This window comes from Arvicola amphibius, chromosome 12 (assembly GCF_903992535.2).
Source record: "Arvicola amphibius chromosome 12, mArvAmp1.2, whole genome shotgun sequence".
NCBI classification, from domain to species: domain Eukaryota; kingdom Metazoa; phylum Chordata; class Mammalia; order Rodentia; family Cricetidae; genus Arvicola; species Arvicola amphibius.
In genome coordinates, this window is record NC_052058.2 from 98611305 (window position 1) to 98632038 (window position 20734).

At 47.5% G+C, this 20734-nt stretch overlaps 1 protein-coding gene across 2 annotated transcripts in view; it reads right to left on the minus strand.

Annotated features, from left to right (window-relative positions):
• Ccdc93 (coiled-coil domain containing 93) overlaps nucleotides 1-20734 on the minus strand; it is a 77796-nt gene that overhangs the window by 53157 nt on the left and 3905 nt on the right. For both annotated transcript variants that reach the window (XM_038349018.1, XM_038349017.1), the window contains exons 3-6: nucleotides 18562-18656; nucleotides 14245-14356; nucleotides 9351-9449; nucleotides 6996-7052 (exon numbers count right to left, since the gene is read on the minus strand). In XM_038349018.1, coding sequence (XP_038204946.1) covers nucleotides 6996-7052; nucleotides 9351-9449; nucleotides 14245-14356; nucleotides 18562-18656 — 363 coding nt within the window. The remainder of the gene's footprint in view (nucleotides 1-6995; nucleotides 7053-9350; nucleotides 9450-14244; nucleotides 14357-18561; nucleotides 18657-20734) is intronic.

Here is a 20734-nt window from a genome sequence, read left to right on the forward strand (position 1 = left end):
GTGACTTCCCCACCATGATGGACTCCATCCCTCTGTAACTGTAAACCAAAATAAACCCTTTTATGTGGAAGTTTCTTTCTGTTGAGGGATTTTTGCCACAGGGACAAACCCTCTAGAGGGCCACACCTATAAACAAAGATGCTCTTACACTTAAGTAACAAAAAGCTGAAGAAGACTAAAATACCTTGTAATTTTTTGGCTGACTTTAAAAATAACTAGAGTTTTAGTTTTTTTGTTTTTTGTTTTTAATTTCCCCTCTTTTATGACCAAGGCTGGCCTCAAACTCCCTGTCTTAAGAAATTCTCTTGCTCCAGCCTCCAGAGCAGTGGGACTACAGGTACATGCTGGCTCGAGCTGCCTTAGTTATAAACATACAGTATAGTAAATACAGAGCTATTTTATATGGGATACCTTCTGGCTGAATGTGCACATATATGCACATGTGCATATCTATATGGCATCTATCTTGAACAAAATGTGTGGGATGATGTGTGTGCATGTGTGTGAACATGACAACATGCGTGAACATGAACAGAACATGTTCAATAACCACTAATCTCCTCCTCCTGGTGGCCTGATTTGTCATTTTACCCCAATAAATGTCCTTCCTGACTGCTGAGATGGCGGTCAGCAGTCACTCAGGAAAACCTACCTGGGGCTCTGTATGTGGACAGGTGGACACCATGCCAGTACATGATTGTCCCTAGCCAACCCCAAGATCAGCACTTGGACAGCCCCTTTAGATTAGCACTTTACTCCAGTTAGAACTGCTCCCTTGAGATAGTCTAGCTTACAGGGCTTTAGTTTATGTTTCTTTATGAAAAGTTCTGAGTGTCTGTCACACACACATAACCTCAACTTTTATTCACTGTGTGTGTGCTCATGCTTGCATATGTAGAGGTCAGAGGTCAACCTGAGGGTGTCAGTTCTCTCTACAGGGATGGAACTCAAGTTTGGCAGCAAGACCCATTACCTACTAAGCCATCACTGACACATCTCAGTTTTTGCAGAAAATATCCAGCCTGATGCTTGAGGGCTGTTCTCATAAGGTTCTGCCACAAATACCCCCTAGTTTGCCCCAGTGTCTACACAAATATCAAACTATAAATAACACCAACCAGACTTATACAGAAATGAAAACCAGAATGAACCCGACACAATGACTGCATGTAATTGAAATTTCTACCAAGTTCTCCTGTTATAATAGCGCTGTATAATTGAGCTTAACTGCTATTCTCCTCAGTTACCATTGAGAAAGCCAATGACTCAAGACAGGAAATTGGATTCCGCTAAAGAAAAGACTTCAAAACAATAGCACAGGGAAACCCAGAGCCAAGGGACAACTTGCTCTGTAAAGCGACAGCAGGCTGATGTGGCTTCACATGCATCTCACCTTGACACCACTAGGAGGCAGAGTATACAATATTACTTTCAACTTAATACTAAAGAAGCAGGGCTGAGCTGCTAGAGTGCCTGCCTAGCATTCATGAGGCCCTGAGTTCTATCCTCAGAACTGCATGAATGGGCCGTGGTAGCACATGCCTACAACTGAGCTGCCCAGGGCAGAGGAAGTGAATCAGAAGTTCAGTGTCGAACCTTATAGAAGAGAAAGTGGGAAGTACACTTGAACGCATTGCACAGGAGACCACTTCCTAAATATAACCCAGCAGCACAGACACTGAGAGAAACAATTAATAAATGGGACCTCCTGAAACTGAAAAGCTTCTGTAAAGCAAAGGACACGGTCAACCTACAAGACAAAACGAAAGCCTACAGAATTGGAAAAGATCTTCACTAACCCCACATCAGACAGAGGGCTGATCTCCAAAATATATAAAGAACTCAAGAAATTGGTCACCAAAAGAACATGCAATCCAATTTAAAAAATAATGGAGTACAGACCTAAACAGAGAACTTTCAACAGAAGAATTTAAAATGGCTGAAAGACACTTAAGGAAATGTTCAACATCCTTAGTCATCAGAGAAATGCAAATCAAAACAACTCTGAGAGTCCATCTTATACCTGTAAGAATGGCCAAGATCAAAAACACAGATGACAACTTATACTGGAGAGGCTGTGGGGAAAAGGCAACACTCCTGTATTACTGTTGGGAATGCAAGCTGGTACAACCCCTTTGGATGTCAGTGTGGTGTTTTCTCAGAAAATTAGGAAACAACATGTGCTCAATTATGTTCATAGAAGCATTGTTTGTCATAGCCAGAACCTGGAAACAACCTAATTGCCCCTCGACCAAAGAGTAGGTAAGGAAAATGTGGTACATTTACACAACAGAGTACTACACAGCAGAAAAAAAAATAACATCTTGAATTTTGCAGGAAAATGGATGGATCTAGAAAATATCATTTTGAGTGAGGTAACCCAGACACAGAAAGACAATTATCACATGTACTCACTCATAGGTGATTTTTAAACATAAAGCAAAGAAAGCCAGCCTACAAACCACAATCCCAGAGAACTTAGACAACAATGAGGACACTAAGAGAGACTTACATAGATCTAATCTACATGGGAAGTAGAAAAAGACAAGATTTCCTGAGTAAATTGGGAGCATGGAGACCTTGGGGGAGGGTTGAAGGGGGAGGGGAGAGGCAGGGAGGGAACAGAGAAAAATGTAGAGCTCAATAAAATCAATAATAATAATAATAATATAATAATAATAATAAAAGAAGTTCAGTGTCATCCTCAGTTACACAGTGATGACAAGGGCAGTTTGGGGGCGGGGGTACATGAGACACTGTCTCAGTGAAAAAACAGAACAAAACAAACCCCAATAAATGAAATAATTTGTTTAAGATTCTAGGATAGTATTGGGCCTAGGATAGATTCTCCAGGACACCATTAGGATAACATTAACCTAGGCTAGCATTGGGCTTGGTTTGGCATTAGCCTAAGACAGAATTAGCCTACAATAACGTTAGGGTTAGTACAGCATTAGCCTAGGACGGCACTAGGCCCCAGACATTGGGGTTTCTAATCTCAAGACTTTTCTACCAACTGGCATGTGCTAGTCACTCGAACACCCACAGGCCGCCTCCCCAGATGATCCTCTCACAAGACTCGGTGTACAATCTGTAGCTGAGATACGGTTTGCTTGAGCAATAAAGACCCAACACCAATTATTACATGCCTACTGTAAAGAGCTACTGCTAAATCCATCTTCAGAGAGAAAGTCATCTCCCGTCTCTGCCACTAACCGCCTCTGTGAAGGCAAGAGCGGCAGTTCCCTTCAACAGGCCTCAGAGAGTCTCCAGCTCTAGAGTGGGGGTGAACTAGAAGACTGTATAGGATATGCCGTGTCTCATTCACTGTTAACAAGACTGTGTCAATCTCGAGTCTGACAGCAACAAACAATACTGTTTGACATATAACTATGTTCACTTTTAAAATGTTACACAGAGCCAGCCACGGGGTTCAGTGGGTTAAAGTCCTTACTGCTGAGCCTTAAGACTGTGGTCTAATTCCTGGGACCCACATGGTGGAAAAAGCACCCCACCGCATGTGGGTACCCACACATGTATACATATACCATAAAGAAAACAAAACATTTTTTAAAGAGTACACAAAATCAACTTACTCTTTTTCCTGTTTGTACATGTGTGTTTGAGGTGCACATGACTGTGGAGGCTCCAGGGCAGTCCTGGGAGTTCCCCTCTGTCGCTTCCTACCTTGTTTGTTTGTTGTTTTAAATGACATTTTATTGATCTGTTTGCTTATTTAGCATGTGTGCATATGCCCGGATGTACCCAGAGGCAGGCACATGCCACAGTTTGGAGGTGGAAGTCAAAGACAACTGGTGGGGGTTTTATGAGACACGGTCTCGAACTTTTACCAAAACGCACAGCAAGGCTGTCTTCCAGCAGCAGCTCCAGGGTCCTCCTGTCCTCGCCCCTGACAACTGGATGTCAAGCTCATGCAACCATGCCCGTCTTTCCACGTGGGCTCTAGGGAGCATTTCCCACTGAGTCATCTCTCCTGCCAGACTGTTTTGCTATAAACACCTGCCAGGCCAGCACTGGCTTCTCCATAAGCTCTGCCCACCATTCTAGGTTTCTGTTAGAGACAAACCCTGCAGAGTCTACACTTTTATTACACTGTTTATCTTATGTGCATGGCTGGGGGAGGGTGCACACAAAGAGGTCAGAGGACAAACTGTGGGGGTCAGTTCTCTTCTTTCACCACGGATTCAGGGTATAGGACTCAAGTCTGGGTGGTTAGCTAGTGTCCTTATCACAGAGCCACCTCACTGGTCCTGAGTTTAAACAACCTGCCCATGGCTAACAAGGCATTAAGAGATAGAGACGAAATGACACCAAATGGGACTCTTCAGGTACTTCTCCCCCTCACTCTGATCATCTCTTCTTGCAGGCTCTGACATTTTGCCTTGGCAAGTGATAAGGACAGGTAAGAAAAGTTAAGGTGACCCTTGAAACAAGAATGCCTGTGTGTCGGATGGCAGCTTTCCTCGCAGGGATGGTTACGGCTGCTTCCATCTGTCACAGAGACACCCTTGAGCCCACATCTGAAATGGCAGGGCAGGGAGATCACCACTGAAGTGTCAAACCTGTGAGCGCTGCCCTTGCAATTGCCAGGGACAACTTCTTTATTGGAATCCAGAGACATAAAGCACCACTAGCAATCCTGGGTTCTGCATTCCAAGGCTCCAGTGAGTGACAACACACCCAGCCCGAGGGAAGCTGCCTCCGCTGACCTTAAATCACTCATCCCCACAGCCAACAACTGTTCTAGTCCCTTCCTGTTGCTGGGACAGAACACGCTGACGAGAAGCGCTTAGGCGAGGGAGGACTTATAGCTCATAATTCTAGGTTACGGTCCACCACAGCAGGGAAGTCAAGGCAGGTGTGGGACAGCTGGCCACACCACATCCACTGTCAGAGAGAAATGCATGCTGCTCCTCGCTTGCTTGCTGGTCCTCAGCTCGATTTCTCCATGCTTCCATAGTTCAGAAACCCACCTACAGAATGGCGTTGCTCACAGCGGGCTAGGTCTTCCCACAGCAATTAGCAATGAAGACAACTTCCCCATAGGCCAACTGTTCTAGACAAACCTTCATCAAGACTGTCTTCCTAGGCGATTCTAGACTGGGTCAAGCTGACCATAACAGCATCTCTAACAGACAGTCTAGGAGCTGTGGGCAAACCATTTCCCAGCCTTTGGGGCACCATAGCTGCTCACAACCTACCCCTCAAGCAAACAGCTGTAGCTGACGACCACTGTCCTTCTAGTTTTTCACATTAAAACAGCAAATAAATCAAAGCCCCTGGATACTAAGTGACAGAGATGCTGAAACAGATGGACAGACAGACAAACAAACAGATCAAAGTCCCTGAATACTAAGTGATGGAGACGCTGAGACAGATAGATCAAAGCCTCTGGATACTAACTGACAGAGATGCTAAGACAGACAGACAGACAGACAGACAGATCAAAGTCTCTAGATACTAAGTGATGAAGACGCTGAGACAGACAGGCAGATCAAAGTCCCTGGATACTAACTGATGGAGTGCTGAGACAGACGGACAGACAGACAGTACTCATTTGTACATGCTTTTCCAGACACAGCCCCAACCTCATTCCATGTCCATCTTCTCCACGAGCAGAGCTCTCCCACGGACTATACCTCCTTCTCATGGATCCAGAACACCTCCAGGCTCCGTGAGACTGCACCACATTGTCTAACTAAGTTGGGTATGGTGGTGCACACCTGTAATCCTGGCACTTGGAAAGCTGAAGCAGGAGGACCACCGCAATGTCAAAGGAATCATGGGGTCCATGGTAAAACCTTGACTCAGAAACAGAACGTGGCGTGCTCTTTTCAGCGCCGTAACTCTGGGCCACACAAGTTTAAGTCCAGAATTATTTTTCTGAAAAGACTCCCTAGTGAGCTCACAAAGCCGAATACGCCAAACTCAACTTCTAAATTTACAATGCAACCCTCTGTCATCTTCACTAAACACACATTTGAATTTAAGCTAGATGAATTATTATTATTATTATTATATTATTACTATTATTATTATTTTTGAGACTGGGTTTCTCTGTTTAATAGCCCTGCCTGTCCTGGAAGTCACTCTGTAGACCAGGTGGCCTTGAAATCACTGAGATCTACCTGCCTCTGCCTCTGCCTCTGCCTCTGGGATTAAAGGTGTGTGCCACCACCACCCAGATTAACTTGAAAATGTTTAACCTTAGCTCTTCTACAGCGAGATAGACAGTGGCAACAGGAGAATCATCAGAAACTCTCGGGCCTGCTGTACACAGCCAAAAACCAAGAAAAATATCCTGTCTTAAGCAAGGCGAGAGGTGGGAACTAACACCCATGCTCATCCTCTGACCGACAGTCAAATCCTTTCAAATGAGATCGAGAAGAATGCTGGACGTGCTATGACACAATAAAGTCACAAACCAGATGTGCAGTGCACTGGACGCTGCTTCTAGAAGAGAGACTTGCGCACCGGGCATAGAGGCTCTATTCGCTCCACCACGAGGCCAGAGGCTTTAGTCTCCCACTCTGGCTCGGAGCATCTTCATAAAGCTCCCACCCCCACTGGAAGTAGGTCATGTGTGAGACTCCAGGGATCAAAATGCACCGCGTATGGCGACTTTCCTGCGTAAGCTCAAAGCTACTTTGTCTTCCCAAAGCCATCGTGGGAAGGGGTGGGGCAGGGAGGTCCCCTCACCACTTCCAGCTCATCATCTGTCCTCTAGAGCTATTGTTACTTCTGCCACTGGTGTAAGAAGGGGGCTGTGCACTCCAGCTGTTCTCCCTTAAAATCAGAACTAAGGACTTGGAGCATGCCAGTGGGTGCCTGTGTCCCGGTGTGAGTGTGTAAAGCAGGCAGGGATACTAACACACATCCTTAGCTGTCGGCTCCTAGGTGACGTGTGACTTCAACAGGGGATATTTGGAGGCCATGCAGTGCTGGGACAGAGGCGCACGGGCAAGGGGACTTACTGAGAGGTCAACAACGGTCTTGATGGCCTTGTCTTTTCTCTTCACGAAGTCATCATCCTGCAAGACAGAACACAGGAATTCAACCAGTTCTACTGAGGACTAGACACACTGGACATACAAATCTCCCTTATCAAACAACTGCCCGTCACTGCTGGGGATGAATTAGCACAAAATCGTTTTTCACAGTGTGTGCCTACGTCTGTGTGTGTCCATGCACGAGCAAGTGCACAGGTGCATGCATGCTGGGGAGGGAGGGGAGAAGAAGCCAAAGCTGCTCTTCCTCAGGTGCTGTCCACCCTTCATTTGTTTGGACAGAGTCTCTCACTGTCCTGAAGCTGACCAAGGAACCTAACTGGGTACTGGGTAGCCTGGGAGCCCTAGGGACCTGCCTGCCTCGACGTCCCCAGGGCTGGTATTACAACCTACCTTTTATTTATTTATTTTTTATTTATTTATTTATTTATTTATTTTTGGTTTTTCGAGACAGGGTTTCTCTGCGGCTTTGGAGCCTGTCCTGGATCTAGCTCTTGTAGACCAGGCTGGTCTCGAACTCACAGAGAAACGCCTGCCTCTGCCTCCCGAGTGCTGGGATTAAAGGCGTGCGCCACCACCGCCCGGCTCAACCTACCTTTTAAAATGTCTATTCAGGAATTAAATTCAGTACCTCCTGCTTCCAAGGAGCTATCTCCCAAGCCCTCAATTTTCTTATACATGGGAATATATCTCCCCTGGGAAAAAGCTAGGGCCTCTGCAAATAACACCCACAGAGCCTTACAGTAAGTAAGAGAGAGAGGCCATGGAGCGCAGTGACTCAGACAAACACCCGCATGCCCAGTCCTTGAAAGCACTGAACGTTCCAGCAAAAACCTAAACTCTAAACCTCAGTTCTTCCATCTGCAAAAGAACAGCATCAGCACCTTCATGATGGAGCAGTGGTCGGGATGAAGAAGAAAGACAGCAATGTGCTGGAGTATTTGACGGTGCTTAGTGATCTTACTGCCGCAAACACTATAAATTGTGCCTACAGGAAATGTGCTACACAAGCAGTCTCCTAAAAAGCTTTTTACAAAAACAGAATTGTGGGCCAAGGAGGTGGTTCAGGCAGTAAAGTACCCGCCCCAGAGGCATAAAGCCCTGTACTGGCTACACCCCAGCACCCACGTAAAAAGGCCAGGCGAGGTGGCACTATTTATAAGCACAGCACTAGGAGGATCAGCCAGTCTAGATGAGTCTATAACCTCTAGGCTCAGGGGAGACCTGCCTCAAAAATAAGAGAGAAAAGAAAACAGAAAAAAGGAGAGGTAGGGAGTGACTGAGGGGGGTACCTGATGTCAATCTGCTGTCTCTACACATGTACACGAACATGACCATGCGTATAACACATGCAAGCTTTTGCAATTTAGTAAAAGTTTTGAGTCAAATACTAAACTTAAGAACAACAGAGCTGTTGAGATTAATCCTCAATGCCATCCAGAGAGCAGTTCTAATGAAGCACAAGGCTGTTCTGGGGTGCCAAGTGGAGGGTGGGGTGCAGAAGAACCTACCCGCACTGCACCCCAGCACTCTCTCAGGGCACACTCACACCAGTAAGGAGGGAAGAACACACACAAGCTTAGTCAGGGATGTTTCTTCTGCAGTGGGCAGTTAATACCGAGAATTCTGACTGGCCAAACTGCTGAAAATAGACGCTTGCTGCGTGTTCCGCCCTAAGGGAGACATTGTACGTCAACTGCTGCACGGCGCAGGGGACAACACAGGAGAGAATGCAGAAATAATGCAAGAGCTGGAGGATGGGGAGGAGAGCTGCAGAATATGTCACACAGCTGCTGCACCCACGAAGTCACTGCATCTGTGACCACCTGCACAAGTGCAGTCAATATCCTGGGAGGCAAGCAGCACTAACTAACCAGATGGGTAACAGAAAGTAAGGGAGGAGGATGAGGGCGTGGGATGGGCAGGTGTTAAGACTCTGTCCAGGGTGGGCTGGAAGGAGCTGGAAGTAGACAGGATCAAGATACCTTATACATGTATAAAATTAAAGATTAGAAGGGGAAACCCCAGCAAGCTGCAACGATGGCTCAGTGGGTTATGAGCTCTCACTGCTGTCAGGGGACACGAATCAGCTTCCTAGTATATGTGTCATGTGGTTCACAACTTTGTAGTACTCTAGATGCAGGAACATGACTTCTTTAGCTTCCTCGGGCACTTGCACTCATGTACACACACACACACACACACACACACACACACACACACACACTACAAATAAGATAAATCAGAAAGAAGGAAAGAAAAAAGAGAGAAATTAGGACTGAAGACATGTAATAGATGAGAAGAAAGTGTGCAGGTACTGACCTCTGGGAGGCTGTAGGTCTTCTGGAACTGGGAGATAGAATAGGAGCGGATGTAGTCGCCCATTTCTTCCTTTGTTTCTATAGCTCGCTTCACCAGCCACTGGGGAAGAAAGAAGTGTGAGATGACAGGAACGGGCTCCCACCGCAGTGAAACTGCGGGCCTGTGAACTCAAACTGGCATGACTGAACTGACCCGGTGGGGAGAAATCACGAGCACATACTGCTCCACTGGAAGAACAAAGTGCTGAGCATCTGAGAAGCTAAGCCCTGGTGACCTTGTGTGATCAGCCGGAAGTAACTGCAGGGCTTGAAATCTACAGCCACATCACCAGACAGGCATGGTGGGAAGGGCATGTTTCTTGAGACAGAGTCTCATGTAGCCCAGGCTGACCTCAGACTCACTATGTAGTTGAGGATGAACCCAAGTGCTGGGACGACTGGCATGTAGTACCACAACGCTTATGCCTTACTGGGGATGGAACCCAGGGCTTATTCGTGCTAAGTAAGAACTCTACCAACCAAACTCCATCCCCACTCTCAGTTCCTTGATATTCATTCTCTCTCTCTCTCTCTCTCTCTCTCTCTCTCTCTCTCTCTCTCTCTCTCTCTCTCTCTCTCTACTTGTATTTTACATGTATGGGTACCTTGCCCACATGCATGTCTGTACACCATGTGCATGCACTGCCTAGATAAACCAGACTCCCCTGCATCCACAGTTGCAGATGGCTGTTAGCTGCCATGCGGGTGCTGGGAATTGACTGGATCCTCTGGGAGAACAGCCAGTGCTCCTAACTGCTGAGACATTTCCCTAACCCCTCAATGGTCTTTTGTTTTTAAAGATTTACTTTATTCTATTTACGAGTGTATGTGTGCACAGGGGGACACGCACATAAGTGAGGGAGCCTGTGGAAGCCTGAAGAGAGCGCAGGATCTCCGCTACCCGGAGACACCGTGGCCGGGAACTGGTGACGTGTGCTGGAACTGGACTCTGCTTCTCTGCAAGAGCAGTGAATGCTCTTAAGAGCTGAGCCAGCTGCCCAGCCCCAGCACAGATATTCTAGAGCAAAGCCCTACAACCTGAATAAAGCAACACCCAATGTTAGAGCTCTCAGTGAACCCTGGGAGCTCAGGGCAGCTGAACTCACAGAGATTTGCCTGCCTCTGCTCCCCGAGTGCTGCGATTAAAATATGTGCCCAGCTTCAGTGGCCAGTCTTAATGCCACTATTTCTTTTCTGTTTGCTTGCCACGAGGTGGAAAGGAGTACAACTGGGGACTCTTGGTGCAACCCCTCTTCCTTCCGTTAGATGAAAGAAATCCTTAGGTGGTAGGAGATTACGTACTGAGGACAGAGCCTCAGGCATTGGGATCATTGGGACATTTTCCAAAGCCTTGTGACATTTAAGGTAGATGGAACTGAGTTCATAGAATCTCGTACATTCCTTTGCTCAGTGATCTACAGCTACAAAGACCTAAAGCTGGGAGTCACACCTGGGAGGCTTCCACATCAGGTGACTGACTGAGCGGATGGTTTTATTATTGTTATTGCTATTATTAACACAGCGTTTTTTTATTGATTAATTGAAAATTTCACATAATGCCCCCAAATCATATTTACTTCCCAATCTTCCCAGGAATATCCCCCACCCTTGTGACCTCCCCTAAAACAAAAGAAGAAAAAATGCTAAGTCTAATTTGTGTTGCCCATATACTCACTGGAGCATGGTCAAACTCCTAGTAGCCAGTCCCTTAAAGAAAACTGAGCCCTTCCCACCCCTGTCCCCAGAAGCCATCAACTGTGAAGAGCTACACGTCAGCATGCCCACCACAATTTCTAAGTGTTCTCTTCAAGGGCTTTAAGTCTAGACTCTTTCTTTTGGGCGGGGCTGTCACAGAAGCCTTCAGCCACTCTCATTCTCAACTGTGAGTCTGATGGGGAACCAGCCAATCACATTCTGTTTAGGGTGTGTCCCCCTGGGGCCACAGAAAACAAATAAAAGATCCAGGTACGCTTGCCCCCTCCTCTCTTCCTTCCCTGCTCTCCTGGTGTTCCTGGGATCTTTGGTCGTGTAAGTTTTCCCTTTTCCCCCAATTATTAAAAACTAAATCTTTTGTATCGAGCTGGTCTGGTTAATTATTGATCAACCTCGCCCCTTCATAAGTCTGTAGTCAGAGAGCCCTGGAAAAGAAGCTTCCTTGCCTTTTGCAGTCAGTGGGAGCACAGACTATGGACTTCTACCTGGTTTCTGGCTGCAGCAAGGGCCACAGACATTAACATGACTTCAGGCAGAAAAAAAATACGCCAGATGGACTATTACGGTTCCCAGCAAGATGGCAAACATTTCAAAATAACGTCAGGAATTCCCCGAAATTGACCAGATTCACTAGGCCCCTCCTTGCCAGAGTAAGCAACAAAGACTGAGAAACTCTCCAGACAGAAGGAAGGCAAGCTGTAAAGAAGACTCTCAGACAACCAAAGCTGCAGAGGACTCTGAGATCAGAGCAGCAGCCTAGAAGCAGCAGAAACCAGGGCAGCTCCCTGGAAGAGGTTGAGACCTGGAAAGGACACTCTCCACCCTGTTGAGCTGCCTGCAGGCTGTGCAGGGTGCTCCAGGTGCCCAGCTTTGTGAGCTGTCACCCATGCTTGGGTGGGCCTTGGCGATGCAGCTATAATTGAGTCATTTTTGCTCCTGTAACTAATTCCTTACCCATATTCCTATAAGTCTTATAAAACCCACTGGTTCACCAGGTTGGACTATGGTGGTATCCACACTTTGATCTGTTGTAGGCTCCCTGCCTGAGGTGAGTAGACATAAGTGTATGTCCCCCCAGGAACAGCTCTGTCACACAACATATGCACAAACACAAATATGCGCAACACACACACACACCCTGTGAACAATACAAGCACTGATTGAGCCTCTACTTGTTCCTGCTCTTCATTCATTCTTTCCATCATTCAAGAGCACACTGGAAGAGAGAACCACTTGTCAGAGTTGACAGTCTCTCCTCAAAGAGCACTCCTACACCCTCAAAGCCATTTGGGGACAGAGGGCTTACCAACTCAGGGCATGCTTGACCAGGTCAAGTTGCCTAGACACTGAGATATACGGCTCATAGCAGGGCACTCCTGTAGGAATAGGTAAGTTCTATAGTTTATTTTTTTAACTACATGTATGCAGGCAGGGTGCATAGGTGAGTATGCCATAGCTCAGATGTGGTGGTGGGAGAACAACCTTGTGGAGTCACTTCTCCTCGTCTATCTTTATGCGAGCTCTGGGAATCACACTTAGGCCTCCAGGGTTTCACAGTGCTTTACCTACAGTCATCTCAATGACTCAAATTCTGCATGTTCTGCAGCCAGCACATGTAAAGGGCCCAAATAGGTTAGCTTCATGAAAATAATATGCTACACAGCACATATACCATAGGACACGTTCCTGTGCTGTGAACACCCTAAGAAGAACGTTCTTCTGTTGTTAATTAGCACCTCGTCTGCTTATTTCACTAGAGCACCAGCCCCACCCCAGTGGACACCACCTGAAACCATGAGCAGGGCAGGAAGGGAGAGAATCAGGCTGTATTGGAGCCTCCTCTGTTCCCACCAGGAACCATGGCTTGGATCACGTGGTGTCTGCCCTAGTTTCCTTTCTGTTGTCATATTTAAAAAAATCCCAACATAAAGCAAAGCAGGAGAGGAAACGTTTATTTCATCCCACAGTTACAGGCCACGCCCAGCCAAGGGCAGAGAGAAAGGATGCATGCAGGCCTAGCCTCAGCTAACTTTCTCTACTCTTACAGAGTCCAGGGGACCAAACCAGGAATGGTGCTCACTCTAGGCGGGGTCTTCCCGCATCCCTTACAGTGATCACAGACACACCCACAGGCCAAGCTGACCTACAAACCCAGCACGACCCCCTCCCAGTGTGGTTCTAGGTTGTGACACACTGAAGATAAGAACACAAGAACTAACCATGTAGCCAGGTATGGTGGCACATGCTGTTAATCCCAGCACTCTGGAGGCAGAGGCGGGTGGATCTCTGTGAGTTCGAGGCCAGTCAGGTCTACAGAGTGAGTTTCAGGACAGCCAGAGATACACAGAGAAACCCTGTCCCAAAAAATAAAAACAACAACAACATGAAAAACCAAACTAACCACGCAGCGGCAGCGTTCATCTCAGTTCATCTCTACCTCCTCGTGAGCCTGGTTCTGACCTTTCGTGTCTGTTTCTATTCCATGTGAGGAGATGCTCTTTGGGTCACAGAGAGTGTGATCCTGCAGAGAAGGTAAAGAAGGCTGCATCCCAGGAGCCCCTCAGAGAACCTGTTCAAGAGTCCCCACTGTCAAAGCTAATGGAGGGAACCTCCTAACGGACAACCACTTTCTACTGTGACTCCCCTAGCACCCGAAAAGAGCATCTACTTTCATAGACTCAGATCCAGTATGGGAGGAAAAGGGAGGCGTGTCTTAGTCAGCTACTCTAGTCTACTTGGCAAGCAGACACCAAATGATCAATGTCCAACACTGCCCTCTGTCTTTCATATGCATGCACTCACATGTATGCACATACACATGGACACCTACACACACTTGTAGGCCCCCCCACATGTGTGTACTAACAAACACATACACACTGACAACACACACACACGAAAAAAAAAAACAGCATCTGATGGGAACATTCAAAGATCATAGCAGAGGCCAGTGTGAGACTATGTATGGCACATGGAATTATCAGCTACCTTTCTAAGAATGATGGCCAGGATACCTGTCAAGTATGCTGTACCAAATCCATCCTGCACATACTAAACCCAAGGTCCACACTGGGCTGTCTGAGAGCCAGATGTGTTCCAGGAACTCTTAATTCAGAGACAAGAATCCACACAGAAGCCCTCACCTGCACAACAGGGAATATGTGAATAAAATCCATGCCCTGGATTTGGTGGGGCTCCAGCTGGTGGGGACACTTCATCCTTGGGAGAACTGAGACGATCTTTTCCGAAAGAGCTCTGTCCAGAAAAAAAACAAAAACGAAAAAAAAAACAAGCAGAGTAAGGACATGCTGAGATGCTCTGAAGACATCTCTAATGTTCAAGTAGTCCTGAGGAGAAATCTTGGCACCCGGGAAGCATAATTTAGCTGTGTGCATGTACGGTCACAAAACTGAGTCTTCTCACCCTTTACTGCCTCCCCCTCTTTCTTTCTTTTGGCAAGGTCTAATGCAGCCCAGGCTGGCCTCAAACTTGCTAAGTAGAAAATCTTCTGTCTCCACCTCGGTGCTGGTGCTGGTGCTGGTGCTGGTGTTACAGGCGTGTGCTGCCATGCCCTATGACACGTGGTGCTGGGGATCATCCACCCAGACTCTACACTCTGCTGGTTCAGGTTCCTGGCTCAGGGTTGGTCTCTATGATCAGCACAGCATCATGCTGTTCTTTAGTGCCATCTTCTTCAACGGGAGGGTTGCTCCCTCTAGTGGGCCACAGAGCTATAGCTCATAGCTATACAATGAACCTTAAAATTCAGCTTCAAATCCAGAGGCTGAGACTTCAACAACACACAGCCAGACTTATGCCTTTGGAGAGGGTTCTCCCTGACCACTCCTCATAGCCAGCTTAATCAGGCAATTCATAAACGCCCGGAGGGAAGGATATAGCAAGTCATTGTGGGTTTTATGAGTCTCTTAAAACTGCCTCCCAGAAACTACTGCCAAGTCTAGACAGTCCCAGCGACAAGTGGAAGTGGCTGCCGGCACTAACCCTGATGGCAGGAGAGACAGGGAAGGAAGCACAAAGGGCAGGGGCACAGGGCAGGGGAAGGAAGTAAGGAAGACTTTTTAGAGACTGTCACCAGTCACCCTCTGCTTTGCCAGGGGAACTCGGGCTTCCCGAAAAACTCAGAAGGGGTGTACTGGTGAACTTGTCAACCTGACAGCCTGGATCATCTGAGTGGAGAGCCCAGATCAGACTGGCTTGTGTGTAGCCTGGGGTTGTCTTGTTAGCTGCTATAGGAGTGCACAGTCCACAGTGGGCAGCACCATCCCTACGCAGGTTGCTCTGGGGTGTACAAGAAAGTTAGCTAAGCATGAGCCTGGGGGTGAGTGAGCCCGCAGGATTCTGCCACGGATACTACTCCCGTTCCTGCTCGAGATGCTGCCCTGACTTCTTCAAAGATGGACTGTGACCTGTACTCCAAATAATCTCTTTTCTCTCCTAAGCTGCTTTTGATCATGGTGTCTATCACAGCAACTGAGCAAAATTAATAAAACAAGGGACAAGTATAGGTCACCAGGCAAGCTTCCTAGCTTAAGATTTTAGTATGACCACTGCCATTACAGATTACAAATCTGACTTTAAGGGTATTTTCTTTTTAGACAGGATCTTGTCATAGCCCAGGATAGCCTCAAAATTGTAATCCTCCTGCCTCAGCTTCCTGAATGCTTGGATGACAGGTGTGCATCACACACCCAGCCATAGACACACTATTTCCTCCTCCACCTTAGTCGACTTGTCCTGGATCTAAACCCCAGCCCTATCACCACCCCCAGGACTTCTGGCTAGTCACCAGCTCGGGCTGACAGACCCACAAGAAGACAACTGGATGAGGAACAACCCAGGGAGAAACAACTGGGACAGAAGATGACTCAGAGGGTAAAGGCAAACCTGACAACCTGAGATCAGTCTCCAGGACCCACATGGTGGAAGGAGAGAGCCAACTTTCACATGTGTTCAATTCCACATGCAAACCACAGAACACATACACATACGCACACAGAGTAAAACACTTAAAATATGGGAGGGGAAATAATCCTCATCTCACATGTCCAAAGGCAGGACAAATGGCAAATCACACGCACAGCACTGGGAAGAGGTTCCCTTCACCTAGAACCCTGTCCCCTCAAGTCTCAGTCCCATAGCACCCCTTGCTCATGGCACTCACACCTGCACACGGTTCCCACCTTGCTCCTCTCCACACTCTCCCCAGCTGCAACTGCTTTCAATGCTCCCACTGTGCTCCTCCCCACTCTACCCAGCTTCAACTGCTCAGAGTGCTCCCACCGAGCTCCTCCCTACACTCTCCCCAGCTTCAACTGCTCACAGTGCTCACACCGAGCTCCTCCCTACTCTCCCCAGCTGCAACTGCTTGTAGTGCTCCCACTGTGCTCCTCCCCACTCTCCCCAGCTTCAACTGCTCATAGGGCTCCCACCGAGCTCCTCCCCACTCTCCCCAGCTGCAACTGTTCTCAATGCTCTCACTGTGCTTCTCCCTACACTCTCTAGCTGCAACTGCTCCCAGTGTTCCCACTGTGCTCCTCCCTACACTCTTCCCCCAGTTGGAGCTGTTCCCAGTGCTTATGCAGCTTCCATATAATTTTACTCTTCCAAGATTGACTTTTTACTTTTTAATCATGTATATGCATGCCCAGAAAAAGGCGTCGGATTCTCTGAAACTAGACTTAGACTGTGCTGGCTAGTTTTAAGTCACCTTGACACAAGCTAGTGTCATTTGGAAAGAGGGACCACCAGCTGAGAAAATACAGCCACAAGAATGACCTGTAGGTAAGTCGGTGGTGCATTTTATTTAATTAGATATTGATGGGGGAGGGCCTATTGGTGGGGGGAGGGGGAAGGGCCTATTGATGGGGGGAGGGCCAAGCCCACTGTGTATGGTGCCACCCAGGCAGGTGGTTCTGGGCTGTGTAAGAAAGCAGGCTGAGCAAGCCTTGGTGAGAAGCCAGTAAGTAGCACCTCTCTAGTTCCTGCCTTAGGGTCCCTGCCTTGGCGTCCTTCTAAGACAGACTGTGAGGTGAAACTGTGAGTGAAATTATCCCTTTCCTCCCAAGCTGCGTTAATCACTAAGGTGCAACACAGAGAGCTGTGAGCTGCCCAACCCTGGTGCTGAGCTCAGAACTCTGACCCCCTGCAAGAGCATTGTGCATTCTTAACCATGAAGCCATTTCTTCAGCCCCGCAGTTTATCCTTATGTAGTCTGAGCCATATTAAGTATAAGCTTTGCTAAGCAGGGCACGTCTCCTGAGTGTTCCCAAAGAGCCCAGAACAATGAATACCGCAGTATTTATATGGTCTCGATGAAGGTTTATTGAAAGGAATAACAAAGAGACTCTTTTCAGCTTTCTCCTTTACACTGGCAAGATGGCTCAGTGGGTTAAGAAACTTGCCACTAGGCCTGACAACCTGAGTTCAATCCCTGGGACCTAAATGATGGAAGGAGAAATTGATTCCCTCAAACTATCTCCTGATCTACACACATGCGCGCGCGCGCCCACAGACACACACACACACACACACACACACACACACACACTTTTAAGTGCCATTAGGTGAGGAAAATTGTATTTCCTCTTTCTTCTGAGCCCATTCCTGTATTTAGTAATTACCATAAAATGATTATACATTTAAGAATCTACCTGCAGATAAATCATAGAAAATTAGCCGTTAGCATAAACATTGTGCCTGCTCTTATCATTTCGAAGGTAATGTTAGGATGGTAGTTGGAGGTGGAAGGCCAAACAGAGATGCTAAAATGTCTACTCAGAATACTCAGAAACCGGGGCTGGAGAGATGGCTCAGAGGTTAAGAGCATTGCCTGCTCTACCAAAGGTCCTGACTTCAATTCCCAGCAACCACATGGTGGCTCACAACCATCTGTAATGAGGTCTGGTGCCCTCTTCTGGCGTGCGGGCATACACACATATACAGAATATTGTATACATAATAAATATTTAAAAAAATACTCAGAAACCAGGAGAAATCACATGATGTTAGTGGGTTAAGAAGCATGGGCTGGGGAGATGGCTCAGTGAGTAAAAAGAATGTCTTGCAAGCCCAAGGACCTGAGCTGTAATCCTAAAACCCATGGGGGAGTCAAGGCATGGGCATACATCACTGGAATCCCAGCCCTTGAAAGGTGTAGACACACTGGCCTGTCAACCTAGCCTACTTGGCAAGTTCTAGGCCAGTGAGAGACCCTGTCTTTCAAAAGGTAGACAGTGCTGAGGAACAAGAGCTCATCCCCAGGCTTGCTCACACAACACACACACACACACACACACACACACACACACACACACACACACGTTAAGCACAGCTTCACACCATGAGAAATGAAAAGAATGTGGATGTAAACATGTAAGCACCATCTCCACCATAAAGACCCTCCCCCTCAGACCCTTCTATGGCAAACACTGGAAACTTACATTTTTTGCCCGATGGTAGAGTTTTCCTGAAAAAGCAGATCCACGTCCACGTCGAAGTTGCAGGTGCTGATGCACCACGTCATCCCTCCCACTACCTGCAAGAAGGGAGAGTGCTGCTTCTCATGGACCCTCAGGAAGGGAAACGGGGCAGGAGGAGGGCACGAACTCCTACACACTTCACAGAGGCTCAGAAGTACACAGAACTACAACTGTCTAGTGTGGATGGATGTGTGTTCATGTGTGTGCACATGCACGTGGAGGCCAGATACCAAACTCTGGTATTGATGCTCAGATGCTGTAGACCTTGTTTATTGAGACAGAGTCTCTCACGGGCCTGGACCTTGCCGATTTGATTGTGCAGGCTGGCCCCGGAGCCCCGCAGATTTTCCTGTCTCCATGTTCCCACTGCTGGGATGACAAGTGCCCACCACAGCACCCAGCTTTTTACACAGATTCTGGGGCTTGAACTTGGGTCATTGCACATATATAACACTTTACTGACAGCTGTCTCCACAGTTCCCCCAAATGATGTATCTTTAGAAGGAGTGTGTCTTCCTTACCCACCATTCATCAGCCAGCACTGCTGTAAGTCCCCCTGCAGTGATGGCAATGGCCAAGCCTACACTGTGACACTATGAGCTGCAGCAGCTCCTGGCCCTGTGTGGTTACTGAGCACCAAAGTGCTGCGGGTGTCACTGAGAAGCTGACTGTGACCATGAAAAGGTCTCATCACTCATAGGTCCTCTTCCAAGGGAGGGTCAGACACTATGTGTTCAGAGATTTCTTTCGTATGTGTGTTTGTGATAGGTGTGTGCTCATGCGCGTGTGTGTTCACCTGTTTGTGGGGATTTGGAGGCCAGAAAGACATCAGGTGTCCTCTTTTGTTCTGTGCCTGAAGTTTTTGAGACAGGGTTTCTTGCTAAACTTGGAGCTCACCACAGCCGGGGCATCCCGGGGTTCCTCTATCTCCCCAGCACTGGGAGCACAACTTACCACCACCACGGCTAGCTTTTCACATGTGTTCTGGAGACTGAACTCAGATCCTCATGCTTGCACACTTATGAGAGATTTCTTAACCCAGCTTCCGAGTGCCAGATTGAGAGGCATTATGAGTTTGACCAACCGGCCATGTGGGTAGCAAAGCTGACATTCGCTGGCTCCTTATTTAAAAGCTGAGATGTACAATAAAATGCACATCCCAGGTCCCGAGCCCAGACCTGCCTAAGCGGAAGTTCGATGGAGAAGGTCTGGACATGCTTCTTACAAGCATCCCTCTGGTGCAAACGGGAGGAGGGCGACACTCCAGAGCACAGAGCTCAGCTCCAAAGGGTCCCCTGGCCTTCCTTGTCATTGGTCCCAGACGCTGGAGAAGCACAGTCTATTAGGTGTCATATAACTTACTCCCTGCCTGATGGTTCACTCTGTCACTCTTCTCTGTAACAGGGGACATCTCTGGGCAAAGGGCTGCTGTTTACCTCTGTGTCCTCTTCCTCTGTCCTATGCACAGTAACTGTTCACAGTTCTCTCAATTTAAAAGATGCTATCCCGGGGCTGGAGAGATGGCTCGGTGTTAAGAGTGCCTGCAGCTCCTGCAGAGAACTTGAGTTTGGTTCCCCACACCCACACTGCAACGCCAGCCCCAAGAGATCCAATGCCCTGCGCCAGCCTCCATGGGCACATGTACACACGGACACACTTATACACTTAATTAAAAATCTTAGGATCCCATCCCATGGTGAAGCTCCCACCTCTAAACACAGCAGCTGCCATCTACCGAATATCTGCCACTGTTTCTAAGTATGTGGTTCAGTATACCTATGAACTCAGGTTATTTTCTACATATACTTTATTATTTCTATCCAAACTGTATGCACCTTAAAAGAGAAACAGTTTCATGTGTGTGAGTACTGTTCACGTGTATGCATGTGTACATCCACATACGTGCATACATGTAGAGGCCACGGGGCCCACTAGTTGACACAGGGTCTCTCACTGTCCTAGAACTTACCAATTTGGCTGGGTTGGCCAGTCTGGGAGCACCAGGGATTTGCCTGTCTCCACTTTCCCAGTACTGGAATTATAGGCGTGCCATCATACCTTGCTTTTTTTTTTTTTTAAACATGGGTTCTAGGAATCCAAGTCAGGTCCCCATGCTTTCCCAGTAAGCATTTTA